This window comes from Priapulus caudatus, unplaced genomic scaffold (genome assembly GCF_000485595.1).
Source record: "Priapulus caudatus unplaced genomic scaffold, Priapulus_caudatus-5.0.1 Scaffold48, whole genome shotgun sequence".
NCBI classification, from domain to species: Eukaryota; Metazoa; Priapulida; class Priapulimorpha; order Priapulimorphida; family Priapulidae; genus Priapulus; species Priapulus caudatus.
Genome location: NW_014577109.1, coordinates 558643 through 571811, shown reverse-complemented (window position 1 = coordinate 571811; position 13169 = coordinate 558643). Strand labels below are relative to the sequence as shown.

General features: G+C 44.4%; 1 protein-coding gene across 2 annotated transcripts in view; it reads left to right on the top strand.

Moving 5' to 3' along the window:
- The window catches only part of LOC106820810 (ceramide synthase 6-like), a 32353-nt gene extending 29972 nt beyond the window's left edge, over positions 1-2381 (top strand). For both annotated transcript variants that reach the window (XM_014825379.1, XM_014825378.1), the window contains exon 9: positions 47-2381. In XM_014825379.1, the coding sequence (XP_014680865.1) occupies positions 47-175 (129 nt within the window). In that variant the 3' untranslated portion in view covers positions 176-2381. The remainder of the gene's footprint in view (positions 1-46) is intronic.
- Positions 2382-13169: the final 10788 nt, after the last annotated feature.

Below are 13169 nucleotides of genomic sequence, written 5' to 3'. Positions count from 1 at the left end.
TCTAATCTAATGAATGTGTTTTCGCACTGTTCTTGCGGACGCACAGGTTCAGAAGGATGGAAGGAGTGATTCGGAGTCGGATGGTGATGTTCACGACAGCTCAGGGGAACAAGAGGCCACCGCAAAGCTTACGGCGAAAAAGTTTAACAATCACGAGGCAAAACACAAAGGCTGAGCTAGTCCCGCGCGGTTCAGGGAAGCATCCCCGTTCAGCCTGTGAGACGGTCTCCCACACACCTGGATGGGTGAGGCCGCTCATGACTGGCTGTCCATGGTCAATTCACAGCTAACCAGAATTATTCCTGGCAAGTTTGCTTATGTGATTTCATTACAGCGAGCGGGCCAGTTCTGGACAGCATACTGGCGTTGCATATGTTCAGTTTGGCTAGATTAATTGTAGCCAGTTTGATTCACGCATGAGCAATGGCTTATGAGCATTTGTAAATTTTGTTTTGTGTGCAAGAATGAAAATCGGTGAACTGCATTCAATCTGCTCTATTTTCGTATGCAGGCCTAAATCGATAGGGAAGCAACACATTGGAAGTGTGTTGGGAATGCTGTATAAACTTCCACCACACATATGATATGTCTGATTCATCTGAATGCTGGTATTGAACTCCATTGGCATTGGCACAATCAGTGAGGTGGCGTGCGAAATTGCTCTCTGGTCGGCACATGTTTTTGGTTGGACAGATCGTAGCTTTCTTGTAAATAAATGCATTTTTGTGCAGGTGCTTGGGAGCTACAAGTGCCTGTACAGTAGCCGTGATTTTTCATTGATGCTTGTTTGTAATATTAATGCAGGTTCACGCGTGTAGCGGCACGGCAGGTTACATTGTATTTGCCACGCTTTGTTATCCACCAGAAACAGGTAATTCGATCGTGTAATTTATTAGAACTTTATTGGAGCGCGTAGAGTAACAACAATTGAGCAAACACCTAAACAATATCGTTTACCGCGAATATCGGGGAAGCGCACAACACACTTCCTTGTTAGAGTGTATATTTGTATAGTAGATACATTGTATGCTAACTTAATGCTGCAAATGTGCGCACAGTATATCGCTCGTGGTAATGTTATATTGCGTGTCCCACACGACCTTGTAAATGCAACAACCGCCGAACACGGCACAGTTGATCGGACGGACAACATTATTTATCTGTGTATTTAATCTCTCGCCGTTATGAAATCTGATACAACTCGGTATGGGCATCGGTGAGTGAAGTGATGAGAGGTAGATGGTGTGAGCATGTCGCTCTCGTCTTGCTCACAGCGGTGCGTACGTCAGCATCACGATTGCCTACTAGTCATGAGCAGGGGTAGGAGGGTGGAACAACGCGGTTGTTTAATGTTATGGTGTTGTTTCGGATAAATTCGTCGATGATAAGTGCGGATAAACGCCGCGATGCAAACGCGGTCCTGTCGCATCAACAACTGCTGAGAGGCGTTCGTCTGAAGAGTCGTTCATCATTCTGACCTGGCCTAACTAGTAAGAAATACGTTGACCCCCTAATCACGAACACTCGTGGGGAGTCTGCCGAGTCGCGTCAAACTACACGTGCAATTATATGGAAGCCTATCCGTGATCTTAGTCCTGCACGTGAAACTGCTTCTCTCCATAACCCATGGTCATGAGAGCCAGCCGATCAAAAACTGTATAATGCATACTACTACTTAGTTGTGTCGTGTGAACAAGCATGCTCTTATTCTACATCATCGCCTTCAGCTACTCTGTGTACCAGCCAGTCTGTACAAATGCATGCGCGAGTGTTTGCGCGGCCTTAAACCAACAGTGTTGCTACAATATTAGTAGCAGTGGTGTTGATGTTTAGGTAGTGCTTTATTCACATCTAGCCATTGGAGCACTTTTAAATATACACTTCCCACATACTCTATATGATTGGTCTAGTTTCTTCGGTTGTGTCCGTTACTGATGCGCATTGTAAGGTAATCGTAAACGCAACAAGCCGATCTCTTTGTTGCAGACGGAGTGCCCTGTAACCCGTATAACGTTCCCAGTTTCTTCTTAGCTCATTGCTTGGCAGGTAATCTGTCCACATTTAAGACTCATTAGCGTACCGCGGCTATAGACTTCACGTAAATGCCGTACAGGTTATCACACATGTTGGCTAACGATTTAATTAATTGTGTGACAGTTAGTAGGGGCATATTTTGCGTTTACCTGTGTGCTGTAGGGTTGCCAGCATGCCTATAGAGATTATCTCTGTATTAAATTGTTTGTGTCTGTACGTGCCAGTGTAAATCCACTCTTAGCAGATGTCAACAACTAACTGCTATATCAATAATAATGGTCTGTGGATGTAATTTTGTCAATATGTATTTTCTGAAATATAAATTGATGATATAAAGCTTCTTAAAATGTCGTCTTGTTATGTTATTGATGAGTGTAATATGTGCAAATTACGAAATCAAAGGTTTCGGGGTGATTAGATTGAAAACACAAACAATATAATGCACATTTCCAGTAATGGTTTTCTTTATTCTAAACCTCACCAAATATCTCTCATCCACGAATAATTGTTAAAAAAAAATTAACTTTGAAACAAATGTGTAGCTATTTCTAATAGAACGTACATTGCGACTAACGTTATTATGATCAATGAAATATAGACAACAATAAAAATGGTAGTATTACTATTTCAATGTTTTTCTTGCGCAAATATCTAATGATCACCGCAATAGGCCGGTCGGGAATTCAGCAAGGAAATTAGCGAGCTGGTCGGCGGACTCCATAAATTCTTTCAATCCTCTATCTGCACGGGAATGGTACGCTCTTCCCTGATCACCAGCACACCATGCTCCATGCTCGTGCTCAGGCTCGTAGCTTTCACTCCCTCCGGGATGGGATACTCACGCTCCAGCTCCACGTGTTGGCCCTCCTCGTCCAGGATACCGTGTATCTTCAGCATGCCTCCAGCGGTTACCTTTACCGTCACGTTCTCCGGCCGCATGCCGAACGTGAAGACTTGAATGGAGAACGGACGCGTGCATGACTTTGTTTCCTCGTCATTCTCGTTCGGCGGCTCGTCCTTGGTGAAGTCCCAGCTCATTGTCCCACGGCTACCGTCGAATACATAGCGGCGCACATGTTGTTTCGAGCCGCGTGGACATGCGCCATACGGCGGCGGTGCCATCGGTCCATTCCTTCTCCCGTGGTCTGTTTCCGAATATCCTCCCTGCATGTACGCCGATTGACCGGGGTGCGTATGTCTCCAGTGTTCGCCGAAGGCAGGTGGGAAAGGAGGCATGGCGTTCCATTCACCGGCGTGCGGGTGTCCCCAGTGCTCGCCGGAGGCAGGTGGGAAAAGATGCATCGCATTCCATGGACCAGGATGCGGAGGATGTGGATGTCCCCAGAGCTTACCACGGGCACTGGATGTGGAGCGCTGCTTGGGTGGTGGTGGCGGTGGCGGTAGCGTCGTGCATGCGCCACAGCAGCTGCCCTCGCCACTCCCTACGTTCATGCCAAACATTCTTACCTGTAGTTCTCCGACGGAAAAGTGCGATAGTGTCTTGTTTTCGTTGCTGAATCGCCTAGGAGCGTGTTCGCCGTCTTGCTCTTTTCTGCTTGTTATTTTCCTTGGATATCTGTTCTTCTTTGTAACGTATAAGATGCGCACAGCTCACGTCTTCACGCGCACGTAGAGAAATCTATCAGATTGCTGAATGAATTAGAGCAGCACGCCGTATAGCTTATATACCTGCGCTTCTGAACGTCGAAGCAACGTTTTCGGTGACCGTGTCTTGTCAACGTTTTCTTAGCAGCTGACGCAACTCTATGCGATTCGTCATAGATCAGCTACGCTACATTTACGCTGTCAGCGTCAGCATTCACTTGCGTCGTGTGCGTTCTATAAATAGACGATGAGTCACCGTGCATCGTCCAACAGACGTTTTTCCTACGTAGCGATAACGCGTATGATCCGTATGTGAACACCGTGTAAATAAACAGATGTATTATCAAGAGTAGATAATAACATTAATGACAATGTGTTATTATCTACTCTTGGTATTATCATGCGTGCGCGCGTGTATGCGTGCGCGCGTGTATGCGTTTCTGCGCGCATGTATGTGTACGCGCGTGTATGCGTGCGCGCGTGTATGCGTTTATGCGCGCGTGTATGTGTACGCGCGTGTATGTGTGCGCGCGTGTATGCGCGCGCGCCCGTGACGAGTAGAACCGTGTAAAAGGCCACACGTTCACAAGAAAGATGCTAGTAGTAGCGTTGTATTAACCAGGATCAGTTTCTCATTGTTGTATTTAATTTGCCGTTGTTCACGTTGCCACGTTGGTTCGTTTTGTGTTGACGTTTCAACATGTCGCTCGAAAAACTGACTACGTAGTAATAAAAGCCGCTGTTGCAAACCCGTCCTTGGAATCACGAACACGGGACGTGGTGAGCGATCGATAATATTATAGAGCACGTGCTATATACGTTTCAGGTACGATTTCGCATGTATATTATGACGAACTAGGTCGAACGTTGGAGAAACGTTTACAGTCGGTCGCTCATGGCTTAGAACAACGTCGGCTGTACGTCGGCTGTACGTCGGCAGAACGTTGCTGCGTCGTTTTCAACCCTGTAAGTATATAAAGCAGCTGCTTTGCGGCTGGACGCACTAGTGCGTGTTTCATGACGATAGCTATACGCATTCGGTAGGCAAACAGGTAATAGCGGTAAAGGCAATACGAGCTGCACGTACGAAAACTCGTTTACTGTAGGGAGTGTATCGCACGCATATCGAGTGAATCTAAATTATAGTACAATATTTCCGAGGTGCATATCACATCCATACGACGCACGTACACGAGTCGATCACCACGGTTGACGCCACGGGGACAGGAGGACAGTAGGAGTGACATTGCGACGAGCGTGTAAATGAGACACGGACGACAATCGAATCGGTCACCAGCCGCTGACGAACGCGTGCCTTCTTCCGCCATGTTACCGGGTAACTGTCACCCTCCTTTTCACCTGCGCGTGCATCACCGCATTCACGCCGGAGCGCCGTGGGGACCCGGCCCGCGGTGCGGTCATCGCCACAAACACGAGAGGCGCCGTCACGGAGCCGTGTGCGGTCACCTAGCTCATCGAGGTGGTGGCGAGCGCAAGTGCGGCAGTAGTGATGCTCGCTCCATCCCGCTACCGTTCGGACACAGTCGCGGCTCCATGAGGTGGGACTTCATCAAGGAGGTGCCGCAGCGGCCAGAGAGAGGGGAGGAAAACCGGGAGAAGGACGACGAAGAGGAGGAGAAGAGAGAAAAGAGAAAGAATAAAGAGCGCCGAAAGAAACACGGGAGGAAAAGGAGAAGTAGTAGCAGCAGTAGTAGCAGTAGCAGCAGCAGCAGCAGCAGCAGTAGTAGTGACAGTGACAGTAGGAAAAAGAGGCGTAGGGGCAAGATAGGCGAAGGTCTTCGATCGACTCGCCCGTTTTGCATTCGACTCTTCACGTTCGGCATGCGGTCGGAGAACGTGACGGTAAAGGTGACCGCTGAAGGCATGCTGAAGATACACGGTATCCTGGACGAGGAGGGCCAACACCTGGAGCTGGAGCGTGAGTATCCCATCCCGGAGGGAGTGCAAGCTACGAGTCTGAGCACGAGCATGGAGCATGGTGTGCTGGTGATCAGGGAGCAGCGTACCATTCCCGTGCAGATAGAGGCTTGCGTGCCCGTAATAGAGCAAATGGGCGATCTCGTTGATTGAATGTCATATACAGTAACACGGAGCGAGCGCGAGTTTCTATAAATGTTTAATATTTTTATTATAGACGTAATTAATATTATCGTTAATATCAGACGAATATTGAATAGTAAATGTACTTATGTTGTGTTTACCTAAATTATTATACGCAGTTTCAATGGAGTTTATGTGCCGTATATAGACGTAGGCCCTATATGGCACATAAATAAATAAACAGTTGTATATACGTGAACCGATATCTCTCGCTTATATGTGTGTTATATATATGTATGATTCTTTCTACTGCATGCGTTTATTATTAATTACCGCAAAATTATACAGAAGCTGTTGAATGGCAAGTAACGGTCAAATTACCTAATTATTAGCTTTTACAGTTTACACGCACTCGCGTATATCCTAATCTTGGCTAAAAGTAAATTAATAATTCTCTACATGGAGTAATTTAAAGACTCCAGGAAACAAGGTGGTGGACGATTCTATTTGTTTCCACGACATGCACAACAGGTTCTATGCCTTATTCGCCGGTCATGCTATATTATTTGCAAATAGAAAAAGTCTCTAGTCAGATTATCGAACCACTATATTCATGCTGAGCGTATATAGCATGCGTGACGGAAGATCCTGCTGGAGTAGCGCTAATGTTGCATTAAATGTTATTATAATTGTTAGTTCACTGTCAACTGTGGACCACCTCTCTTATTTAGGTAAATATTACCATATCTCATATCTTATTAATTAAATAATTAATTTAATTAATTATAAAAGATACTAAAACAGGCCGAACACACAAAAGATTTAACATTCCATAGCATAATTCCACGTTGACTTTAATGAATTAATGTATAGAGAGGGTGGTAACGAACACAACCAAAACAGGTCAGGCGGGAAAATCACGAAATCGTTTTCGCGCTTACGAAATAAAATGCTTGCAACTATTTTACGGCTCGGGCTATAGCTGCCTTCACAACAACCCCTGAATTATGCGAGTGAGAGCTTGATAGTTTGATTCCATTTGCCGTCTGACGCCTTACGTTTCTTTCTCAAGTCTATTCTGCATATGTATGTTATGCCTATAATATTATCAGGGAATTCAGGAGTGAATAATAAATAGATCCTTAGATAATCAAAATACGATCATTTCCCTCTGATATTATCACAATAAATGCAACTTTCGTTTAAAAGCACATTCCACATGTATGGAGTTGTTCACAAGCCGCAATAGGGCCTACTAGGTACGCTCCTTGCAGTCACATCCCGTTTTTTACCAACGTCTTCGATGCCGCCGGCCATGCTTTGAAGCATACTTATGATAAGTATAACAAGCGGAAATGGGAGGCATCTGTCTCACTACGCACGCTTACGCACGCACGTCAACGCACCGCACGCTCGCGCGCTGCGCTAGCGCACATCACACACTCCCAGCTCTACATTTCGCTCACCACACAATCACACACACCACACCACACAGCACTAACACCACACACATCATCAGATTCTCGCCCCAGCTCTAGCGGGCGTCTATCGCACACAGATGGGTCGTCACAGACACACATGCACCCACTCACACCAAATTGACCGATCACTTGCTCGCTGTTTGTGATCTGCTCCGAGTTATACCGCTGCAAGGCAGTGATGATAACACCTGTGTTACTGTTGGCAGTGGATGTCTCTAGTCCGTGAACAGATGATCTGGTTGTGACACATGCCAGAACTCGTAAAACTCATGCCTGGTTCACTACCACGCACGTTTTACAGATAACTTTCGTACGGAAAGTGCAATGGTTTTTGTTCAGTATCATTGTAAAAAAAACAATGGCCTCTCATATCGCAGATTCCAGTTACTCAAATCTCGTGCCCGTAACTCGGAAATATGTGATGTCAATGAACATTGTGAATTGCCTGTATCGTTTTAGATTATAAATGATGATAGCCTCGTAGTGATGTTGCAGTCGGCAGAGCTTGTTCTAACAGTTGTCTTCGAGAACATAAGAAAGTCTCTTGGAACTAGTTTCCATCGTGATTACTAATTGTTAGTAGCCCATAGACATATGTACGGTGGTGTCAGACTTTTTATTTAGGTACTTTAGCTGGGTATGATACGTTAAATCAGGTGCGTGCCCCCAGTCTGGAGGAGGGAGGGAGGAGGAGGAGGGAAGACCAGAGAGCGCAGATGGCGGGGGGGAAAAAAATAGGAGGCGAGTGAGAAAAGAACAGAGAGACGAGGACGAGCGAGTGAGGCAGGTGAGAGGGGGAGTAGAGGAAGGAGAGAGTAGAGAGAAGATAGACCAGAGAGAGAGAGGCAGGGACGGAGAGAGAGAAGATGAGGCAGGCAGCAAAGAGAGGGGAGAGAGGGAGGCGGAGAGGACAAAGTATGGGAGGACAGGGCAGAGACAGAGAGGAGGCGAGGAAGAGACGAGAGAGAGAAGGGAGGAGGCTGCAGAGACAGAGAGCGAGAGAGGGGAGGAGAGACGAGAGATGAGAAGAGGGGAGAAATAGGAGTACCACGGCGGGGAGGGTAGGAGCGGGATGAGAGAGCAGAGAAGAGACCACCACACACCGAGACAGAGAGGAGGGAACGACAAGATACAGGCGCACGAGAGAGAGAGAGAGGAGGATGAGACAGAAGAGCAAGTAAGGGGAGTGATCCAGGGAAGCGAGAGACAGACTACGGGGGGGGCCAGAGAAAATGGGAAGGTCGAGGAGGAGAGAAGAGAGAAGAGAACGAAAGAGAGGCAGGTAGGAGTCTTATGTAATTCCTAAGAATCAACACATGTACTGAACAGCTGGTCGATACATTTATCATGCTACAACATCTGGAAGTGTATAATTCTAAAGGAGAAATCTGCATCAAAAATTATAGACAGCCAACTAACACTTTCAAACCATGTAATGACGCCCTCGATAGCCTCAATGGTAGTCAGGGGGCAAGTCAGCTAACCTTCTAGGTTTAGGTCATGAACTACTTGACTCGCATAAGTGCACAACCACACAATACGGTGCGTGAAAGTTTGTTCAATAGGTTGGCAACGATATTCTTTGCACATAGAAAATCTTATTGTAACGTAGGTACCGTGTGTAATATTTGTATATTTCGCCTGAATCCTCAACCCTATTACTCTGTTCTACAGTGTATTTGCCACATGGCTACTTTCCTTGTGCTTTCATATGTCAGGGGAATAGCTGATTCCCCCCTTTGTAAAAGCGTTTAGTATCTTTACTTCAGCAACCCATACGTAACCGACCACCACTGGAATTCATGTCAGAAACCACGATCTGCAGTATTACAGGTCTCCCGTGTCATAAAACCGTTTTTCTAAAAGCCACCCGTTTTCTGTACAGTGTGCTCTTGTCCACGTAATTGATTCGAGCTCCACCCAGGACTTGAATATAATGAACCTGCCTTGCATGAACTAATGTCATAGCCATATCAATGACTACTGCACTAACTATGCATTGCTGAAATATCTCTACTACTCTCAGTATAATAACATAATATATATATATAGGCAAACTATTTAACATATCGGTAAAGATATTAGTACTTGCTACTAATAATAATACTGTAATATTCTGACATGATGAACCCAGGATCACCAGTACGCAATACACCGTTAAATACGCCAATACTTGCCCCCCGAGTGCATCATTCGAACTCGAGCCCAAACGCGCCAAATAAGTTACCTGCGGGCCGGTTTTCACGAAGCGTGGTTAACTTAATTAGTGTATACAGTGCATCCATCATACTGTAACCTCTTCTGTATATTCTGATATTAATCCTGATTATGTGGATTTACCTGCATGATTTAAATACTTAAGTGTACCGACGTTTTTCCGTGACCACGCAAGCCCCATTATTTCCATTGTATAAACATATGTACGGTCGCATCTCTGTATTAGCCTACAGCTATTACTGACATGATGCCCCGTAACCTATTATACTCATTATATATCGCACGGAGTTAATATCAAGGACAAAATTGACAAAAATTACAATTTGTCTTTTAATAACCACCTGAAATATGTATGTTAGGGGCCTAGGTATCAGCTATATATATAGTAGTTATATCATATTATAGCTTATATCGATATATATGATATATTCATAGCTATTATATATATATATATTAATTATTATATAATTATTTATATCATTTATTAATTGACCGATTAATAAATCTCAATAAGATATATAGCTTGTATGAGATACTATAAGCATGTGATCAGGAGGTAGAACAGTAGATGATTATAAGGATCTATTAAATAAATGTCGAGGTTTCCTGATCTCTATGCAAAGTTATCTACTATGAATGGCATATAAAGATATCTACGCGTAGTTAATAATATCATATGATCTATATCTAATGTATATGTAATAAGCACACGTTGTTTGTTGTGCTCGCAGATTGCTCCTCGGTTGTCGTAATATAGACACGCCTCAGAACTTTCGCCATTCCTGAGAACATTATTCAGGGCTGGATTCTATCTACTGTCGTGATTCCTATGCAACTCGTGTACTGCATGGCTGCTCTCGGCTGGACCCAAGTATCAATACTCCACGGACAGAGTGGCGCTCTCTGCTCATTTGGCTCCAATCTATGATCCTGACGTATGCGTCATACTGTAGCATCAGAATCCAACATAATAAAACAATATATTTGTTTATACACGATATCGTCACTGATACGAGGTGTATATTTGATATATAGATATAATATGTGTGAATATATATATAATATATATATATCAGCTATTACTACTATATATATATTATATCTAGATTATGACTCGATAGATATATGTGGTATATGTGAGTATCCTGAGTGAGCGAAGGGGCACTGCCACTGTGGGCACTGCATGCAGTTTGGAACAAGTATTGCATGGTATCGCCACCAAGTGGGCGTTACGCAAAACTCCGACCTAACATGTATCTCTCCAATGCAACATTACTGCCGCGTAGGCGTGAGTAAGAAATGCGATCAACGTTGTCTGGTGTTTCCTTCGAAGTCTTCTTTTCCATGTTTTGTGGCCACAGTTTAAGGTAAGGAAAGCTATATTTTAGTTTATGCCTTAAATATCTTCAGCTATGCTTTCGTTTAAGTCAATAGCCGTTAATACCATATCCTATAGCTAGTTTAGTTATAGCACGGTGGCGTACGTGTGTAGTGTACTGGCTGGCGTTGGACTGTTGCTGTTAGTGTTACTGTTAGTGAATAGCCTACTAGTACTAGTGTTGACAATTCGCACTTGTTCAGCAAACTCCGAGCTCCGAGTATGAAGGTATAGTTCAAGCTCACCAAAACAAGTTCTATTTTTGCAAACGTTATCTATTTTATATAAACGCAAATACAAAAACTAAGAATGTTATTTGTTTTAAGCTTAGACTATAATTAATGGAACCACGTATTACTATTAAAGTATTATTTGTAGAATTTATTGAAGTTTAGTAAGGCATGTGTTGAAATCGTTACACTTTACCCTTTAGTCCTCTCAATTTATGGACCCCCACTAACCACAGGTTCCTATATCCAACACGAACCCCCAATGCGAGCACCAAAGGTGTGAGGAATGTCCCACCTTGACGATTTAGCCAGCGTATGCCTACGTATCAAAATTTCTCTAAAACGCTGGCATACGCTGAACTATCGATGTTTTTTCTATTTTTGGCATATACATAGCGTATTCATAACGAGTTTGACGTATACTTAACGTATTAGTAACGTATATAGAACGTTTCGATAACTTATAGATAACTTATACCAATGAATGCTTAGCGTGTTGCCGGCGTTCACAACTTATGCCCAACGATAGTCTAACTTATGCATAGCGCGCGGCGGCGTATCGCCGACGATCACGTGTCGTAGCCTATAAAAAGCTGCCGCTCGACGATTCAAATTATAACCGCACTAGACATCGCAGTATCAACATTACCGTCAGAGTATCAACATGCCAATACCATTTTTAGCTCACCTTGACATCGTCAAGCTGAGCTATTGCCATGGGTCTCACTGCCTTGTGATTCCTCCCGAGTTAACCGCCAAGCCAGTGATGATAACACCTGGTGTTACTGTTGGCAAGTGGAGTCCTCAGTCCGGAAGAATGATTGGTTGTGACAATCAAAACTGTAAACTCAGCTGGTTTCACTACACGTGTTTACAGATTACTTCGGCACCAAAGGGCAAATGGTTTTGTCCAGATTGTAAAAAAAACAATGGCTCTCATTAAACGCAAAGTTACCAAACCGTGCCCGTAACTCGAAATATGTGATGTAAATAAAAATTGTGATATTGCTGTAGTTTAGATTAAAATGAATTGTATTGCATCGTAGTGTATGTTTCACGGACTTGTTTCTAACAGTGTTGTTTCTAGAATCTATAAGAAAGTTTCGTGGAACTAGTTTTCATCGTGATTACTAATTAGTAGCATAGACATATAGTGGTGTTTCAAGACTTGTTTATTTAGTACTTATCTGGTAGAACGTAATTAATCAGGTTGCGTGGAGTTGGAGGAGGAGGAGGAGGAGGAGGAGAGACAGAGAGAGAGGGAGGAGGAGAGACAGAGAGAGAGAGAGAGGAGAGGAGGAGGAGGTGAGAGGGAGGAGAGGAGGAGGAGAGAGAGAGAAGATAGACAGAGAGAGAGAGGAGGAGGAGAGAGAGAGAGAGGAGGAGGAGGAGAGAGAGAGAGGGAGGAGGAGAGACAAAGGGAGGAGGAGGAGAGACAGAGAGGGAGGAGGATGAGAGACAGAGAGAGAGAGGGAGGAGGATGAGAGACAGAGAGAGAGAGAGGGAGGAGGAGAGACAGAGAGAGAGAGGAGGGGAGAAATAGGAGAGAGAGGGAGGGAGAGGAGGGGGAGGAGAGACAGAGAGAGAGAGGGAGGAGAGACAGAGAGAGAGAGAGGGAGGAACGACAGAGAGAGAGAGAGAGGGAGGAGGAGAGACAGAGAGCAAGAGGGAGGAGGAGGAGAGACAGAAAGCGAGAAAGGGAGGAGGAGGAGGAGAGAGACAGAGAAAGAGAGAGGAGGAGGAGTTTATTTGTATTCTAAGAACACAACATGTACTGAACAGCTGGTCGTATACATTTATATGTACAACATCTGAAGTGTAAATTCTAAGGGAAACTGCATCAAGAAATTGTAGACACCATAACATCAAAACATGTAGTGACCCCTCGATAGGCCTCAATGGAGTTAAGGCAACACCTATCCTTCTAGTTAAAATGAACTACGGACTCGCATAAGTGCACAACACACAATACCAAGTTTGTCAATAGTTGGCAACTATCTTTGCACATTAGAAAATCTATTGGTAACGTAGGTACCTTGTAATATTGTATATTTCTGCCTAACTAACCCTATTACTCTTTCTACATGTATTCGCACATGGGCTATTTTCCTTGTGCTTTATATGTCAAGGGGGGATAGCTGATTCCTCCCCTTTGTAAAAGCT